We start from the raw sequence: 20,803 nt of genomic DNA, 5'->3' as shown, positions 1-20,803 counted from the left end.
GGTTATGAAAGTTAACCTAATGAAAGGAGAGATGAAGTTTGATAAATTAAAACAGAGAGCTATTGCAAGACAAGAAGAAGGAAAAACTTGCGTGTCTGAAGATTGCTGGTGAAAAAATAATATGGAAGTTACTTTAATAAAAATTAAGTGAATAGACATAAAGCACTGACATTTGCCTTTATACATATCATATCGGTACAACTTTGATTTTTTACAAACTAAACCTTTCCAGTGCTCAGATGATGAACCTGAACATGACCAGCACCTTGGAAGTCCCACTTATAATCTCTTCCAATCTGTCTCCCAAGGAAGGTACCACTGCCTTCTTCTGCCATAGTCTTGTTTCTTTCTATACTTTATATAAATATAATTCTGTGATATAAATTACTTTGTGTTTGGCTTCTTTTTTCTTTTGGCAGCACTGGGGTTTGAACTCAGGGACTCATGATTGCTAGGCAGGTGCTCTACCACTTGAGCCACTCCATAAGTCTCCATGTCTGGTTTCTTGTGGCTAATGACTTGTGAGATTCGTCCATACTGTTGCAGGCAGTCATAGATTGTTCATTCTTATTGTTGTATATTTTAACGTTGTGTGACTACATCACAATTTGTTCATTCACGCTACTATTCACGGACATTGGATAATTTTTAATTTAAGGCTATTAAGAACACTGTGGCATGAGCATTCAAATACGCATGTATGGTGTGTCTTTTGATGGATTCACAAATACATTTTTGTTAGGTATAATGGGCTTCTACTTTGTATTTTAAGAACTCTAGGTAGTTCTATATTTAAGTATAAGTTGGAAAATCTTAACTATTCTAAAGCCTTGGGAGATACCCTACTAAGCTGTACTTACTCAATACATTGCATTTATTCCAGTGATTCTCAGACAGCACCTCTCAAGAAATGTGAGTTTCAGAGTAAAACTGTTTACAAAGCATTAGTCTTCCGGAAGGCAGCTCAGAAATTGCTGCTGCAGCTATCTCTTCACAGAGATTGACTTTATTTGTTTTTAGCTGATTGAGAGTGATAGTTGAAAACTGGCCTTACTTTTTTTTTTTTTGTATGTGTGGAATTCCATACCTTACAAAACAATGAATCATTGTATAAGCTCCTGGTACTCCCTACCAAATGTGAAAAAAATCCTTCAGTTTAAAGGACTTTCTCAAGGATATCTGTAACATATGTCATACTTGTCACCTTTGTTTGTTCAACTACTTTGCTGGGCATCAGTGTTGGGTTCCATAATTACTGTGAATTTTAACAAATTAAATGTTAGTACCCAGGAGACAGATGGATATTTTGCATATGTTCTAGGGCAAAGAAAGTCAAACCAACAAAATGAAATTGTTGCTATTTTCTCTTGCTAGAGAAATATATTGTTTTCATATGTTCAGAGAGAATTGAAATGGCCTTGTTAATACTGTCAACAGTGCACAGTTTGTGTTTCCTTTGTGTGAATAACTGCTTCCCTTTCTCCCTTGGAGGGGAAGGTCACAAAATTAATTGATAGGGCATACTAAAAATTTTCCTGAGCAATTTGGAGATGAAGCTGGGGAAGCACTAGAAGAACTCCATTTAGAGATCCCATGTGACAGAACAAAGAGGTAGGAATGGCTCCACCACGGTATATAATGTACTCTATCCTGTCCCAGGAGAGAAAAACAAGAGGAGAGCCTCACAAACAGGGTCTGTTTGAAAAGGAGTACTTTGGGATACACTCATTTTTTTAAATATTTTTAAACACTTTTATTGGCATTCATTAATTGTACAGGAGGTTTCATTGTAATAGCTCCATATATGCTTACATTGTTTGTTTGTTTGCAATACTGGGGCTTGAACTCAGACTTCAATTTGAACCACTCCATCAGTCCTATTTTTGTGAAGAGTTTGTTGAGATAGGGTCCCAAGAACTATTTGCCTATGCTGGCTTCAAACCATGATCCTCCTGATCTCTGCCTCTTGAGTAGCTAGGATTACAGGCATGAGCCACTGGTGCCCAGCTCAATATAGGCTTATGTTGTACCTTGGTTAGGTTCATCCCTACCATAACACTCTCTCGTTCCCCTTACCAATACTTAAAATGATATTGACAGTTATCATTGTTCTATTTTCATACAACTATATCAATCATTACCATATTCATCCTCCTTTAACTTCTCCATTCATCCTCCCCTCCCACATTTCCAACTCCTAAAAAGGACACTTCTGGCCTTTATTTTTTAAGTGTATAATTCATTGTTCAAAGGGGTTTTACCATAGTATTTCACCTGTGCATATGTTGTACTTTGATCAGATTAACTCCCTCTGTTACTCTTCCTTACTCTTTCCCTCATCCCCTATTAGTGCATTTTGTTATGCCGTCTTCCTATACAGTTGCAATGTATTTAAATATTAGTCCTTTTTCCTCTATTATTCTCTTTCCACTCCCTCCTCCCTCAGTCTCCTCCAGCAATTCCACTATTGCTAACATGTTGTATAAATAGATGATAGATGATAGATAAATAGATAGATGATCATGTTTGTATTTGTATATACATTTATCTTTTGGATCTATCTTACATATATGACAGAAAATATGTGACTTTTGTCTTTCTGAGCCTGGATTACTTCTCTAAACATGTCCCATCCATTTACCTGCAAATGATATAATTTCTATCTTCATCACTGAATCGTATTCCATTGTATGCATACACACATGCACACATATTTATCACATTTTCTTAATCTATTCAGCATCCTGTTGTAGGGCACCTGGGCTATTTCCATAGCTTGGCCATTGTGAATATCACTGCAATAAATATGGGTTTGCAAGTGACTTTATTTGGGATATGCTCAATTTAAATAGCTCATTCTAGACTACTATCTTCTTAACAAAAAACTGGAAATCTTTCCAACAGCATGTGTCTCCAAATGGTTCTAAGCCAAGTTTTTTAATATTTTTTTTTACCTCACCCAAACTAAAATTTAACTAACCTCTGCTCTGCTATCCCGATACAGTACATTCAGGGGTACTTTAAGAGTTCTGAAAAGTTATTTACTCTATTTTTAAAAATTCTTTCAGAAAAGAATTTACTGAAATTCTGTGGAATCAGATATAATGAATGCCTATTCTATTTACATAGTCCTTTTAACCTAAAGAGATAAAAAATCAACCCTAGCAAAACTTTTCTTGGTGACCTTAATTCTACACAGAAGTCTACTGGATACATTTTAATATTTCTCCTTAGTCTGCTTAGAACTCCAATTTTACAGTATTTAGACTGCTTCTCTTCCTCCAGGCTCTCTCTTTCTTCTTTTCTACTATTCCATCTGAAAGTGTACCAATAGCTCTCTCACTCAGTTGGATTTGGTCTGCCCTTTCCCTGGGATATAAACGACTTGTATGAATCAATTTAAATTGTCCAGAAGAAATAGCCAGCAGCCTGCTTCTGTTCAAATCCTCTGCCCTAATCACCATTATGGAAAACCCATTGAAAAGATCTACACATAATCTTACATCCATTGCATTAAAGATGAACCTGCCGAATTGAAAAGATCTCAGCCAATTAGAATTGAACACATAGCTCAATAGTGTGTCTGGCAGTTAGATTTGAAAAGGCTGTCTTTGACAAAGAAAAGCGTTCCTTTATGTCAGACTGTTTAGGGTCAGAAAATAACCCAAACTAGAAACAGAACTAAAAAGTTCTTATTTGCTTCAGTACTGACACCAGTTAAAGTAATTTACAGAGGCTCCTATCCCAATATCTAATTATCCAGAATACAATATTTGTATACAGCACAAGCACTCTAATTCACAGTGACAGGGAGCTGGAGTTGGAGAATTAGTGAGTAAGTGAGCACAAACAATAAAAAAGCAAGGCTCCTGTACCATGATATACACTTTGTTCATTCCTTTTGACAAGTGTGGTATGGTGTGAATTATTAGTAAATGTAGTGTAGTGTGTTCTCTAAAAGTAATGAAATCTTACAGTCATGAGTTTCTATAGTGTTTAGCCAGTAAAAAAATAAGTGAGAGATTTAGGCAAGGGAGGAATAGAAGTAAGAAGAGGTGGATTCATTAAATCATTCGATGAATTTTCACCATGGATTACAAGTTCTCAGTCTGCTTCTGTATACATTCTTATCTCTGTGGAGTTTAGTGTTTAGTTATATAGTTCTGTGAACCTAATTTAGTGTGCTAGAGTAGATTGGCAGTGAGGTAGATGAGGGTTTAAAACCAAAGATTTAGATAGTATTTTAAAATCCATATGTGATTTTTTTGTACTAACAACCTTTCTACATATTTAGTTACTGTCTTAAATATAAGTAAAAATACCAAAAAAAGTACCATCATTAGAATGCGAAAAAATTGTTATTGTAGAGTGATAACTCGCAAAGAATTTTTTAAAATGTGATAACTATATGAGTCCACATACTTAAATTGGAAAGAAGAAACTTACATTCTAAATACCTATTACATATGCAATATGTATATTATTAATTTATTAAAATAACCATTTAAATTATCTTCTAAAGAGTTTCTATTAGGAAGAGTTTGAGGCTTAGAACTGTTAAGTCACACTTACCCAAGCCACATAGCTATTAGTGGAGAGCTGCTACCAACAGAAGTCTGTCATATTTCAAAGTTCAAGCTTTTATCACCACATTCTAAAATCAGACAGATCTGAACCTAAATCCCATCCTTATTACTTAATGACCTTGAGCAAGTTATTTAACCTCTCTCAGCCTTCATTCTCAAATTTAAAATGAGGAAATTAGCAACCACTTCACAGAATTCTGATGAGGGGTGAGGATAAGAAAAATGTAAATGCTTGGAACATAACAGATTCTGAATGAAAGTGGTAATGGCCATTACTGTGAAGTACAGAACAGACCTTTATTCATATCCACACTAAGTCCCAAATCCCATGGTCTTTCCTAATTTACAGTGTGCTTTAGTGCTAGTATATTTAATTTACAATATTTAATATATTTAAATAATACTTTTAATTATTAATGAGAAATAATAATATATTTGGATAATGGGCATCCTTTATAAACCCACTAACCAGACAAGATTGACATGAGAAAATCATTTATTATTTCATTATGTTGATATTTCTTACATAGGGCTAGTTATACTACAAATTTTAAAGACTTGAGATTGAAGCCAAATCAAGGAGGTTTTAAAAATTTACTCTTCAAAATATTGTGAAAATAATTCAAAACCATTCTCATATGCATAGTAGTATACAAATATATAAAGCAATACTTTATTTTAAAACTTCAGCACAAATTTGCAAACCTCTTTACAATGGCAGGGCTTCAGGGCTTATGGTAAAGGAAGAACATCAAAGAGTCAGTGACCATGATTTCAGATCATCACAACCACTGACTATTAGGTTCTTTTACTTGGATATCTAAGGACCATGTACAATTTTAAATTGAACTTATTGGTTTTGTGCTTATCAGTTTGTTTCTTCTGTGTATCCTTTACTTGCTCCTTCATTTAATGGTATTAGCATTCACTTTGTCATCTAATTCAGAAATCTGAAATGACGTTTGACTAGTTTTTCTCACTCAACTTCTCTCCTACCCCCACATGTCTATACCCATCCAAACAAAAAGTCTCCTTTGTTTCACTTTCATAGGTGTATTTTCAATCAATCCTTTATTCTTTATTTTTACTACCACTGTTTTAGTTCAAACTCTTATCATCTTTCTTCTGACTCACTTTTATAGCCTAAAAACGCTCTCTCGTTTTTTGTGTTCAGGTTATTTTGGACATATTTTTCCAATTGTAGTTCAAGATATATAATATTCAAGGTAGAAATAAAAACATATCATTCCCAAGCTAAAACCCTTATAATAGCATTTGAAAACTTTCATGCCCTGTGTATGTACTTCCTGCCTCTCAATCATCATTCAGTCAGTATTGTCACATGAGTGACCCCACATGCCACAACCATCAACATATTCACTAGATCACCAGTGTTCACTCAGTAGTCACTTTGGCCATGTATGTTATAAACATTAACTCACCAGTCAATCACCTTATAAGTCAGCATCCATTAATCTGACAATAATTTTTAAAAAAGCTTTCAATCCTACACATAATTATTTATTCCATCTTTCCAGGCCTTTTGTCCTGCAGTCTTCTCTGCCACCATACTCTCCCTTCTCTCCACGTGAGTTTACTCTTTAAATTTCTGATTTCCACCAAACCTTCAAGGTGAAGTTTATGGATCCTCTCTACCAGAAAGTCTTCACTGACATTTCAGCTTATTATACACCCTTTCTTTATGTTTATTATATCACATGTACATCCTTATCTCTGTGTTTATTATTTCATCCTGAAATACTCTATCCCTTAGATAGAGTAAACTTTTGGAGAATAAGCATTTAGGCTAATAATCATTGTATTCCAAAAACTTAAATTCAGTAGATGACTCCTAATAGATGTTCAATACATGCCTGTTGAAATGAAATATAGAAAGAAGAGGGGGCCATTTTAGACATTACGTTCTACTGCATGTTCCACTAGCTGACATCTGGTGAGTTAATGTTCTCAGAAATACTAATTGTTGCTAATCTGTTGTCTTTGTAGCTATGTCTGTAAATAGCATAGGTTTCTTAACTATTCAACCTTAATATTCAAATAAATGGGAAGAAGATTTTAAAGAATGTCCTAAATGTCCTAAATTTGGAATGGCAAGTTTTAACTCTGGCCTGAGTGGTTTTTTTTCCTCTCTTTTTGCTTAATCCATTCATCCTCATCTTTCAGACTCATCGTAAAAGTATTCCCTGGCCCTCAGAACTGTAAGATATCACCATTAGGCATGTTCACAGCATCTTCTACCTTTTTTCTTTGAACTTTACTACATAGCATTTGAATGAATATTTAGATAGTTATTTTTTCTTTGCCACAAGATAACATTCATTATCAGAATAAGTAACATTTCTATCCCAATACTATCTCTTTCACACCTACTACTATTCATTCATAAAACAAAATTTTTTGCCAACCTAATATGTGATAGACACTGTGGTAGGAACTGAGGTGAAACAGTGAACAAGACAGACAATATTGCCCTGGTTTTAGGAAGTTCACATTTCTAGAGGGAAGAGACAGGCCACAAGTGAGAAAATAAATAGGAAATACCATACACCAATAAGTGCTCTAAAGTAAAATAAAAATGACATTCAATGGTGAGTAAAATTTTCAAGGACTCTATCTAAAATTGAGTCATCATGGAAGGTTTCCCTAGGAAGAAGTTGTTGAAGGTGGCCTTCAGTAGGTACAAAATAAATATATAAGAAGGATAGGAAAGGGGAAAAGAAAGTAGAATGGGAAAGAGAGAAGAAAGGAAAGATAATGAAATAACATAGTTTTATGCTATGTTAGCTTGGCAAAGCATTGATGCTTGTCAATTCTTGTCTTAAGGTGAAGGACTGGTAACATTTGGCTTGGGCTTGATGATTAAGGAACAGAAATAATGGGTCAAAGAGCATGTTAGCCTCGTCTGTGTTACATAAAGTAAAGATACTTCTCATATTTAAGTCGGAATGAGATATAGCAAGTTAGGAATTTTTGTCACCTCTGATCCAATTAACAGTGTGTGGGACCAGGACTGTTAGGAAGAAGATGAGCCGCAGAAGGCAAACACAAGAAGTACCTTCTGATCCCACTTTTCAGTACATCTGGAATGTGAGTTTTCAACATGATAGGAAGTAGAGATATTGAAATAAAAGGTGTATATATTATTACACACACACACACAAAATATCATTGCTTTGACAGTTTGTTCCTTTGAGTTGGGTATAAAGCAGACACCCAGGCTACTCCTTCAGTGATCTGGGCATGTGAGGCTTCTGAGGTTAGTAAGAATTCCCTGGTTTCTACAACCAAGACCAATCCCCTTGTTCTCTACTCAACCTGGAACCAAAGGATCTCCAAGTCATAAAGAAAGAGAGAAAAATCTTAGTACTGGTGTCATTTGTCATTATTCTAAGGTCTAGGTCATAAAATAATTCTCATAGCAGAGGATGAGAATCAGTAGCTATTGTTTCTAAGTTGAAATGAGGAGGATGAAAGGAAAATGTTAGAGGGAAATAATAAAACTGTACTTCTTCTTCCTAAATAATTATGAAGACTCTGTTGTGTACATGACTATGATGTAATATTAAACTGCCTTTACAGTCTAAAAAAACCCTAGATTTTGAAATAACTCTTCAGCAAAGTGAAAGTTAAGAGGTTTGAGAGGGGTGGAGCATCAAACCGATGTAAGCAGGAAAAGAACAGTACAAGACAAGTTAAAGGGAAAGTGTGGACTTTAAGAAATACACACAGCAGAGCAGAAAATGAAATAAATTTCAGACTGGCAAGGGAGTCACATTTGCGAAAACCCTCAGGTGCACCAATAAATAACACTCTGAAAATGCAAATTATTATTATAACTGCATTAGCCTAATAACATAGCAACCTTCTATTTGGGTAAAATACTTGGATGTAGATAGCAAATTCTTAGATATAGGAAAACATTTTTATTTAATTAGTAGAAGTTTGATTATCTCTGGACGTGTTCCATTAGTGTGCCTAGTGTGCCTTAGTTATCTAAGTGTATCCATTATCAGAAGTTTGACTTAACGAGTCCATTTATTGAGCTCCATCAAGGTATTTTTCTCCTTAACTCCTTGTGGCCAAGTGCTGGGGAGCTGGGCCTCAGTGGTTTTCACATTCCTTTGCATACACTTTAGTGACTTGTCAGAGCACTTCTAGCTATGGAGCATTTCCCACACTTGGGTGCCTTAACCCACTGTTAGCAGGAGGTGGAAAATCAAGCGGAGATGCCTTCCAGAGCTGTAGAAGCCTCTTGGCATTTCCCTGGCAGCCTCATGCTTATCATCAGCCAGAACCCAGGCACTCATTAGGCTCTTGATGAAAAGCATCCCAAAGAACATGCCAGCAAATTGTGCCACTGTGCTGGCTGGAAATTAAAACTGCTCAGAGCAAGTGGAGCCAAGAGAGCTGTTGAAATGAAAGGTAATATCAAGGGTGTGATCACTGAATCACACAGGCGTTCAGGATTTAGGATGCAGCTTTCTGCTTCACTGGGGAGAGCAGAGGCTCTCTCGTCTGTCTGCCTGAATCAGTTCAGCAGAGGGGCCGATCAGGTGGAGGGAGAAAGGCTTTGTGAATCTGTGGGTAAATACTCGGAGTTAAGGTTGCTTTCTTTACCCAGAAGGAGTCTCTCTTAGGAAAAATAGAAATTTTAAAAAAGGTTTTTGTTTTTGTTTTTCTGACTCCAAACACCTAAAAACCAAATTAAGTAAAGGAAAGATTCCAAAGGTACTGTAAGGTGGTGGATTCAGACAGAGTGGGGCATGGCATATAAAGCCCAGAATCTATGAATCTAGCAAGGGATAAGTGAAGAGACACTTTAACTCTAATGCGAATTTTTTGTTGGTGTTGCTACTTATATCATGAGGATAAATTAGCACCAGAGGATGAAAAGGAAGATACTCAACAGAAGGTGGCCCAACACATGAGCAAGGCATAGCTAAATCTTCATTAAACTGAATGTGGTAGGCAAAGTAATGCCCCCTCCCCCAGATGTCCAAGACCTATTCCTGGAACCTGTGAAAATGCTGCTTTGCAAAGGAAAATTGAAGTTGTTAATTAACTGAGACAATTAGTTAGCTATTTATTTAATTAACTAGCTAATTAAGAGAAGATATTATCCTGGTTTATCCCCTGGCCCACTGAAGTGACAGAGATCCTTAAAGGAGGCAGAAGTAGAGGTCACAGTGACATGAATAAGACTGAGCTAACCATTGCTGGCTTTGCGGCTATAGCAATGGGGCTACAAACCAAGGAATGTGGGTGGCCTCTAAAAGTAAAAAATGTCAAAGAAACAGATTCACCCTTGGGCTTCCGGAAAGGAATGAGGTTCTGCTGACACTTTGATATTAGCCCACAGAGAATTATGCTGGACTTCTGATCTTTAAGTTTGTGATAATTAATAAAAGTGGTGGTAAAAAGTGAATAGACTGGTATTTAGAAGATTTATTTGAAGTTCTAAAAAGGAGTTTTCAAGTTCAGTTATAATTTTCGGTACAGAAAAGTAACTCAAGAAAGCAGTGTAAAGACCAAAAAGTTCATTTAAATATTAGAGCTATAAGACACATCACATATATTATTTTACTTAGTCTTAACAATATTATGAGGATGTATCATTTCTAATCTATAGATATGGATCTTTAAAAAAATTAAAACAAATTATGTCCTTCAATTAAATGAAATCCTCCAATGGTTCTCCATATCACCTAAGCTAAAATCCAAGTGACTTATCCTAATCTATGAAGCTTTACATCTTTACATCAGTAGAACTTAAAACGTGGGCTGTTTAACATCATCACCAGGGACCTTGTTAGAAAAGCAACTTTTAAGATCTCCTCCAGACTTTTTCAATCACAATCTCTGGGAATAGGACTCGGAAATCTGTGTTGAACTTGTGTTCCAAGTGATTCCTACACACATTTAAAAAAAGGTTGAAAAGTACACTTCATATAATGTCTACTTACCTACCTTTCTAACTAAGTCATACACCTTCATCCTTGCCCCCTGAGTCAGCCACATTGCACATGGGCCTTCTTGCATTTCCTGAACTTGTCATGCTTGCTCCTATCTTAGGACTTTTTTTTTTTTAACAGTCACTGTTATCTCTGCCTAATCATCCTTTTCCCTTAGAAATGTGCTATTTGGCTAAGGTCATTCAGGTTTTGAGGTCTTTCTGGTTATGAGCACATAAGAATCCAAACAGTAGTAATAGCACTTGTTCAATTGCTTCATGATACTCTAAGTCTATCATTTAAGAAAAGGAGATATCTATGAGTCATGAATAGAAAGCTAATGATGATAAATTAGTTACTATGTAGAGAGTTAATATGTAAGTTTTGCTACAAGTTTTATCTATTGTATTCAATGGTTTTTGTTTTTATTTCTTAAAGAATCTCGTATTGAGATGTTACCTTTGGAAAAACTTTTGGTCCTAGTAAATAAGTTAATTTCCCATCCCATGAACTTGCATACGTTTAAAAATTTTTTAAAGGGAGAGCTGGAGAAGCAAGCACTACTAGCAGCATGTACTTTGCACTTTAGCTAGGTGTATGCTGAGCCAGTGTTAACTAGGATCCTTTGTGATAGAAAAACACTTATGATTTGTCAATTCTAAACTTTGCCATTTTTACAATGGGTTCTTTTGCATTTCACAAGTCTCAGTAAGGTCTTTAAGGTTGACTGTTTTGCTCTTGTATAAGCTAGCTTAGGAAAACTATTTTTGTAGTGAAAGCATCATAGTATCAAAGTTTATTTCTATTGAAAATCAATGGCTTACTTAGTGCAGCATTTAACATTTTTTGTCTTTCACAGTAAGTCCCTACTATAATTAATAAACTCCAGAACATTGGTGTTATTATAAAACAGAAATATACTTCTTACTCATGTAACATTCCAGCCTGAGCAGTTCTGGTCAGTGGATGGCTTTCTCTCAACCTGTAGGGTTTCAGTAAATGGGTAGAGAGGCTCATCTGTTTCTTAAAACTCAGATCTGAAAGTGAAATGATTTTATATTTTGTTGGTGAAGAATATACAACAAGGTCACAAGTTAGATGCCAGGTGTATAGGGAAATGATATCCCTGGGTGGGCAGTGTTTCCAATGACAAAATCTCTGTATAAATGTCTATGGGCAGCCAGCTGTGTCCACCACAAAAACCTACATAATTTATCCTAGTGTTGTATTATACGGCAAATGACAAACAAATAAATGCTTAGTTACAACAAATACATCCCCCTTTCCTGGTTAGCATATGTGCTTTTTCTTCCTTTTAATTATGCCCCAATTTTATACTTTCTTAGCACTTGATATTTCCTCATTCAGAAATTCTCATCTTTTTGGGGGCTGAAGCTGTAGCTCAAGTGGAAAAGCATCTGCTTAGTAAGTGCAAGGCCCTGAGTTCAAACCCCAATACCACAAAAAGTAGAAATCCTCATCATTCTTAGTATTAAATTTTATAATTATTTGTTCAACTATATTCCAAGGTAGTTTTGAAATACATTTCTTTATGGCCAGGGATGTTGAGCATTTCTTCATGTGTTTTTTAGCCATTTGGACTTCTTCCTTTGAAAAAGTTCAATTCTTTTGCCCATTTCTTCATCAGGTGATATTTTTCGGAAGCTTTGTATTTTGGGCTCCCTATATATTCTGGTTATTAATGTCTTGTCAGTTGTATAGCTAGCAAAGATTTTTCTCCCATTCTGTGGGTGCTGTCTTCAATTTAGAGACCATTTCTTTTGTCGTGCAGAAGCCTTTTAATTTTATGTAGTCCCATTTGTCCATCCTTTCTCTTAGATGCTGAGCCAATTGAGTTCTACTGCAGAAGTCATTACCTATGCCTATTGCTTCCAGTGTATTCCCTGCTCTTTACTACACTACTTCAAAATTTCAACTCATATATTAAGGTCCTTAATCCACTTTGGGTTGAAATTTGTACAGGGTTACACATATGGATCTAGGTTCAGTTTTCTGCATGCAGATATTCAGTTTTCCCAGAAACATTTGTTGAAGAGGCTGTCTTTTCTCTGTCGAATGTTTTTGTTGCTTTTGTCAAAAATCAGGTGGGCATAGCTGTGTGGATTCATATCTGGTCTTATATTCTGTTCCACTGGTCTTCATATCTGTTTTTGTGCCAGTACCATGCTTTTTAAATTATTATTACTGTAGCTCTGTAGTATAGTTTCAGGTCAGGTATTGTGATACCTCCAGCATTGCTGTTTTTACTCAGTTTGCCTTTGCTACTCAGTCTTTTGTGCTTTTTTTATTATTATTATTATTAGTCATATGTGCATACAAGGCTTGGGTCATTTCTCTCCCTTGCCCCCACCCCCTCCCTTACCACCCACTCCACCCCCCCTCTCTCCCCCACCCCCTCAATACCCAGCAGGAACTATTTTGCCCTTATTTCTAATTTTGTTGTAGAGAGAGTATAAGCAATAATAGGAAGGAACAGTGTTTTTGCTGGTTGAGATTAGGATAGCTATACAGGGAGTTGACTCACATTAGTTTCCTGTGCCTGTGTGTTACCTTCTAGGTTAATTCTTTTTGATCTAACCTTTTCTCTAGTTCCTGGTCCCCTTTTCCTATTGGCCTCAGTTGCTTTTAAGGTATCTGCTTTAGTTTCTCTGCATTAAGGGCAACAAATGCTAGCTAATTTTTTAGGTGTCTTACCTATCCTTATCCCTCCCTTGTGTGCTCTCGCTTTTATCATGTGCTCAAAGTCCAATCCCATTGTTGTGTTTGCCCTTGATCTAATGTCCACATATAAGGGAGAACATACGATTTTTGGTCTTTTGGGCCAGGCTACCCTCACTCAGAATGATGTTCTCCAATTCCATCCATTTACCAGCAAATGATAACATTTCGTTCTTCTTCATGGCTGCATAAAATTCCATTGTGTATAGATACCACATTTTCTTTTTTTTTTTTTTTTTTATTTTTGATAATTTATTTGTCATCTATTTATTTTTTTTTCTTTTATTATTCATATGTGCATACAAGGCTTGGTTCATTTCTCCCCCCTGCCCCCACCCCCTCCCTTACCACCCACTCCACCCCCTCCCGCTCCCCCCCCCAATACCCAGCAGAAACTATTTTGCCCTTATCTCTAATTTTGTTGTAGAGAGAGTATAAGCAATAATAGGAAGGAACAAGGGGTTTTGCTGGTTGAGATAAGGATAGCTATACAGGGCATTGACTCACATTGATTTCCTGTGCGTGGGTGTTACCTTCTAGGTTAATTCTTTTTGATCTAACCTTTTCTCTAGTTCCTGGTCCCCTTTTCCTATTGGCCTCAGTTGCTTTAAGGTATCTGCTTTAGTTTCTCTGCATTAAGGGCAACAAATGCTAGCTAGTTTTTTAGGTGTCTTACCTATCCTCACCCCTCCCTTGTGTGCTCTCGCTTTTATCATGTGCTCATAGTCCAATCCCCTTGTTGTGTTTGCCCTTGATCTAATGTCCACATATGAGGGAGAACATACAATTTTTGGTCTTTTGGGCCAGGCTAACCTCACTCAGAATGATGTTCTCCAATTCCATCCATTTACCAGCGAATGATAACATTTCGTTCTTCTTCATGGCTGCATAAAATTCCATTGTGTATAAATACCACATTTTCTTAATCCATTCGTCAGTGCTGGGGCATCTTGGCTGTTTCCATAACTTGGCTATTGTGAATAGTGCTGCAATAAACATGGGTGTGCAGGTGCCTCTGGAGTAACCTGTGTCACAGTCTTTTGGGTATATCCCCAAGAGTGGTATTGCTGGATCAAATGGTAGATCGATGTCTAGCTTTTTAAGTAGCCTCCAAATTTTTTTCCAGAGTGGTTGTACTAGTTTACATTCCCCCCAACAGTGTAAGAGGGTTCCTTTTTCCCCCCACATCCTCAACAACACCTGTTGTTGGTTGGTGGTGTTGCTAATGATGGCTATTCTAACAGGGGTGAGGTGGAATCTTAGTGTGGTTTTAATTTGCATTTCCTTTATTGCTAGAGATGGTGAGCATTTTTTCAGGTGTTTTTTGGCCATTTGAATTTCTTCTTTTGAGAAAATTCTGTTTAGTTCACTTGCCCATTTCTTTATTGGTTCATTAGTTTTGGGAGAATTTAGTTTTTCAAGTTCCCTATATATTCTGGTTATCAGTCCTTTGCCTGATGTGTAGCTGGCAAATATTTTCTCCCACTCTGTTGGTGTTCTCTTCAGTTTAGAGACCATTTCTTTTGATGAACAGAAGCTTTTTAGTTTTATGAGGTCCCATTTATCTATGCTATCTCTTAGTTGCTGTGCTGCAGGGGTTTCATTGAGAAAGTTCTTACCTATACCTACTACCTCCAGAATAGTTCCTACTCTTTCCTGTATCAACTTTAGAGTTTGAGGTCTGATATTAAGAGCCTTGATCCATTTTGACTTAATATTGGTATAGGGTGATATACATGGATCTAGTTTCAGTTTTTTGCAGACTGCTAACTAGTTTTCCCAGCAGTTTTTGTTGAAGAGGCTGCTATTTCTCCATCGTATATTTTTAGCTCCTTTGTCAAAGACAAGTTGGTTATAGTTGTGTGGCTTCATATCTGGGTCCTCTATTCTGTTCCACTGGTCTTCATATCTGTTTTTGTGCCAGTACCATGCTGATTTTATTGTTATTGCTTTGTACTATAGTTTGAAGTCAGGTATCGTGATACCTCCAGCATTGTTCTTTTGACTGAGTATTGCCTTGGCTATTCCTGGCCTCTTGTGTTTCCATATAAATTTCATGGTAGATTTTTCAATCTCTTTAATGAATGTCATTGGAATTTTGATGGGAATTGCATTAAACATGTAGATTACTTTTGGGAATATAGACATTTTTACTATGTTGATTCTACCAATCCATGAGCATGGGAGATCTCTCTACTTTCTATAGTCTTCCTCAATCTCTTTCTTCATAAGTTTATAGTTTTCCTTGTAGAGTTCTTTCACATCTTTTGTTAGGTTTGCACCTAGGTATTTGATTTTTTTTGAGGCTATTGTAAATGGAATTGTTTTCATACATTCTTTTTCAGTTTGCTCATTGTTAGGGTATAGAAATGCTAATCATTTTTCTATGTTGATTTTATATCCTGCTACCTTGCTATAGCTATTGATGATGTCTAGAAGCTTCTGAGTAGAGTTTTTGGGTCTTTAAGGTATCGGATCATGTCATCTGCAAACAGGGATATTTTGACAGTTTCTTTACTTATTTATATTCCTTTTATTCCTTCTTCTTGCCTAATTGCTCTGGCTAGGAATTCCAGTACTATGTTGAATAGGAGTGGAGATAGTGGTCATCCTTGTCTGGTTCCTGATTTTAGAGGGAATGGTTTCAGTTTTTCTCCATTAAGTATAATGCTGGCTGTAGATTTGTCATATATAGCTTTTATAATGTTGAGGTACTTTCCTTCTAGTCCTAGTTTTCTTAGAGCTTTTATCATGAAATGGTGTTGGATCTTATCAAAGGCTTTTTCTGCATCTATTGAGATGATCAAGTGGTTTTTGTCTTTGCTTCTGCTAATGTGGTTTATTATGTTTATTGATTTTCGTATGTTGAACCACCCCTGCATCCCTGGGATGAAGCCTACTTGGTCGTGGTGAATAATCTTTTTGGTTTGCCATTATTTTGTTGAGGATTTTTGCGTCGATGTTCATTAAGGAGATTGGCCTATAGTTCTCCTTTTTGGAGGTGTCTTTGCCTGGTTTTGGGATAAGTGTAATACTGGCTTCATAAAATGTATTTGGCAGTTTTCCTTCGCTTTCTATTTCATGGAACAGTTTAAGGAGGGTTGGTATCATTTCTTCTTTAAAGGTCTGATAGAATTCAGTAGAGAATCCATCAGGTCCTGGACTTTTCTTTTTGGGGAGACTCTTAATTGCTGCTTCAATTTCATTTTGTGTTATAGATCTATTCAGGTGATTAATTTCCTCTTGGTTCAGTTTTGGATGATCATATGTATCTGGAAATCTGTCCATTTCTTTAAGATTTTCAAATTTATTTGAATATAGGTTCTCGAAGTAGTCTCTGATGATTTCCTGGACTTCCATGGTGTTTGTTGTTATCTCCCCTTTTGCATTCCTGATTCTACTAATTTGGGTTTTTTCTCTCCTCATTTGAGTCAGGTTGGCCAGGGGTCTATCGATCTTGTCTATTTTTTCAAAGAACCAACTTTTTGTTTCATTAATTCTTTGCGTGGTTTTTTTGGGGTTCTATTTCGTTGATTTCAGCTCTTATTTTTATATTTTCTCTCCTATTTGTTTTGGGATTTGCTTGTTCTTGTTTTTCTAGGAGTTTGAGATGTATCATTAGGTCATTGATTTGGGATCTTTCAGTGTTCTTAATATATGCACTCATGGCTATAAATTTTCCACTCAGGACTGCCTTAGCTGTGTTCCGGTAGGTTGTGTTTTCATTTTCATTGACTTCCAGGAACTTTTTAATTTCCTCTTTTATTTCATCGATGATCCATTTTTCATTAAGTAATGAGTTATTTAGTTTCCAGCTGTTTGCATGTTTTTTCTCGTTACTTTTTTTGTTGAGTTCTAGTTTTACTGCATTGTGATCAGATAGTATGCACGGTATAATTTCTGTTTTCTTATATTTGCTGAGGCTTGCTCTGTGCCCTAGGATATGATCTATTTTGGAGAAGGTTCCATGGGCTGCTGAGAAGAATGTATATTGTGTAGAAGCTGGATGAAATGTTCTGTAGACATCAACTAGGTCCATTCTTTTGTGCTTCTAAATAAACTTTAGGGTTGATTTGTCAATCTTTGTCATGAGTGCCATTGGAATTTTGATAGGAATTGCATTGAACATGTAGATTGCTTTTGGTGGTATGGCCATTTTTACTATGTTGATTCTACCAATCCATAAGCATAGGAGGTCTTTCCATCTTATGTAGTTTTTTTATTTCTTTCTTTAGTAGTTTATCATTTTCTTTATAGAGATCTTTTACACCCTTTGTTAAGTTTATTCCCAGGTATTTTATTTTTTGTAAGACTGTTGTAAATGGAATTATTTTCCTATATTCTTTCTCAATCTGTTCATTATTGGTGTATAGAAAGGCCACTGATTTTTGTAAATTGATTTTGTATCCTGCTAGATTTCTGAAGCTGTTAATAGTGTCTAGGAGTGTTTTTGTGGAGTTTTTTGGGTCTTAGGTATAAGATCATGTCATCTGAAAATAGGGATAGTTGACTACTTTCTTTCCAATTTGTATTCCTTTTATTTCTTCCTCATTGCTCTGGCTAGGGATCCCAAGACTATGTTGAATAGGAGTGGAGAGGTTAGACACCCTTGTCTCATTCTTGACATTAGAGGAAATGGTTTCAGTTTTTCACCATTTAGTATAATGTTGGTTATAGGCTTGTCATATATAGCCTTTATTATGTTGAGGTACAGTCCTCTATTCCTAGTTTTATCATGAAGGGATGTTGAATTTTATTTTTATCAAAGGTTTTTTCTGCATCTATTGAGATGATCATGAGGTTTTTGCCTTTGATTCTGTTAATATGCTGCATTATGTTTAATGATTTGTGTATGTCGAACCATCCCTGCATCCCTGGGATGAAATCTCCTTGATCATGGTGTATTATCTTTTTGATATGCTGTTGAATTTGTTTTGCTAATATTTTATGGAAGATTTTTTTCAAAACCATGTTAAGATTTCACCCACTTCTGTTAGAATGGCTACCATCAAGAACACACACAACAACACATTTTGGCAAAAATGGGAAAAAGCCATTCTCATAAGCAGTTGGTGGGAATGTAAATTAGTACCACCATTATGGAAAAAAAAGTATGAAGACTCCTCAAAAAACTAAAAGTAGAACTATCTTATGATCCAGTAATTCCACTTCTAGAGATATACCCAAAGAATGTAAGTTGGTTTACAACAAAGGCATCTGCACACCCATGTTTATTGCAGCACTATTCACAATCAGTAAGCTATAGAAACAGCCAAAATATACCAGTACTGATGACTGGATTAAGAAAATGTGGTACTTATATACAATGGAATATTACTCAGCCACAAAGAAGAATGAATTTTTTTCATTTTCAGGTAAATGGGTGGGACTGGAGAAGGACCACAGTCACCTTCTTCATTATAACACCAATACCTACAGCTAAAATAGAGCCTCACATATAGTCAAGTTTTAATAAATTACTTTGAATGAATGAATGAAAGTATCTCTGAAGAAATGGTCTATGTTGTAAGCACCTCCAGTAAGTTATTTTTAGATTGAAAGTTCACTGAGCAAATCAAACTTAAATTAAGACTCGTTATTTTTGTCTTCTCATAAAGGACATGATGCTATTGTCACACTCCTGAAGCATTACAAGAGACCCCAGGATGAATTGTCTTGCAATGAATATTCTCAACCTGGAGGAGGTATCTCCCTCTTTTAAATTTAGTTTTCATTGCTGTGTAATATTGCATCTAAAGGTAAACCTGTGCTTTTGTTACTCTCATTTAGGGGCAAAGGAGAAGGAAATGACCTATGTTAGTTTAGCCTTATTTTCAGAAAATCTATACCTGCATGAGGATGAACATAAAAATGTCTCCATTTAGATTTAGCTCATCAATCTGTCATTCCTCCAAAGTAAGTAGTCCCTAGACTGAATGGGCTGGAGGTTTGTGTAAGACTAGGAAGGCCTGGGTAAACTGAGAATAGTCATTTTTCATTTCAGTGATCTGCTAAGGTAGGGCTGAGAATACTCATAGTCAGACACAAATTGAATCTGCTGGAGTCTGCTACAAATTGGATTTTTTTAAAAAAGTCTTTTTATGTACTTTCTAGATAAACATTTATAGTACATTTTCAGTATCCCAAGAAGGATCTTAGCTTTAAACTATAGTTATCCTTGATTTCATCGCTTGTTTCTTTTTATAAGGTTGAACTTTTAAGAAGGAAAAAAATTATTGCTTCTTTCAACTCTCTTGTATAATTTGATTTCTAGATGGCTCCTATGTGTCTGTGCCATCCCCCTTGGGGAAGATTAAAAGCATGACAAAAGGTACATAAAAATGGGATGATTGTTATGTTTTATTATTAAGTATAATTATTATCTGAATATGATAACTTTCTATTTTGTCTTGTTTATTACAAATGATGACTATTTTATAAGCATAGACAGTATTACCAATAAACCATCTTTCTCATAAGTTATATAACATTATATACCCTTTCAGTTAATTAAGATATAACAGTGAAAATTTGATGAGTATTAAAGAAAGATCACATTCTTATAGTGCTATCTAGATATTCTTATTTTAAAATAAAATATAAATTACAAATATTAATATTTCCTTTAGAGAAATTAGAAGTGGAATTACCTTAGAAAATATTCAAAAACATAAATTATTTTTCAAATTTCTCAAGTAATACTTTGGGAACTTTTTTGAATGTTTCTTGCATGCTGAAATTACTATCACTGGAACAAGAAAGTACAAAATATGATTCCATGGTAAATTTCTATTTAACTATTTGAAATTAAAAGGCTTTTAAAAGGATCTACTTGTTTTGGGAGTGTTTTCTCAAATATTTTGCATGCTTATTTCCCACATCCCATAGAAGTTTAGTTTATCAATATATATTTGACATAGCCAATTGATATAGACTGAAGGGATTGACCAGATAAGAGCCTTTATCATGCTGTGACATAAATTATACTTGAGGATCTTAATGTCACAAAAGCAAGGTGGTTGGTGTTCAGATCAGTAATAAACTGACAGCCCTGATAACAAAGGTGGAGCAAAGGTGTGCAGGAAACTAATAAGCTTCCAATGCCAGGGGCAGGCATAATTTGTGATAAGGTTTTAGTATCTCCAACTAGCCAATTACATTCAAAAACATCACAGAAAAACAATGTTTTGGGTTAAGTGTATGTTTACATGTGAGTGTACACTTCCACGTGTGTTCTTCTTATCTTAAAAACTAAAATTACAATTCCTGTTTGCAGAGAAGGCAGATGTTCTCCTCCTAAGGGCTGGATTGCCCTCACATTTCCATCTTCAGCTCTCAGAAATTGAGTTCCATGAGGTTATCGGCTCAGGTAATCTAAGATAATATAGGTCTGCTTTACTTTAACAAAATCAAGATAATATGTTGTTTATTATTTCTCTTAATTTTAGGTTCTTTCGGGAAAGTATATAAAGGACGATGTAGAAACAAAATTGTGGCTATAAAACG

General features: G+C 35.6%; 1 protein-coding gene across 2 annotated transcripts in view; it reads left to right on the top strand.

Annotated features, from left to right (window-relative positions):
- The window catches only part of Tnni3k (TNNI3 interacting kinase), a 316,805-nt gene that overhangs the window by 145,306 nt on the left and 150,696 nt on the right, over positions 1-20,803 (top strand). For both annotated transcript variants that reach the window (XM_074079756.1, XM_074079755.1), the window contains 4 exons: positions 18,916-19,002; positions 19,572-19,628; positions 20,574-20,666; positions 20,746-20,803. In XM_074079756.1, coding sequence (XP_073935857.1) covers positions 18,916-19,002; positions 19,572-19,628; positions 20,574-20,666; positions 20,746-20,803 — 295 coding nt within the window. The remainder of the gene's footprint in view (positions 1-18,915; positions 19,003-19,571; positions 19,629-20,573; positions 20,667-20,745) is intronic.

Source organism: Castor canadensis, chromosome 7 (assembly GCF_047511655.1).
Source record: "Castor canadensis chromosome 7, mCasCan1.hap1v2, whole genome shotgun sequence".
Classification (NCBI taxonomy): domain Eukaryota; kingdom Metazoa; phylum Chordata; class Mammalia; order Rodentia; family Castoridae; genus Castor; species Castor canadensis.
Note: the sequence above shows the minus strand (reverse complement) of the source record. Positions and strands in the feature narration are given on the sequence as shown.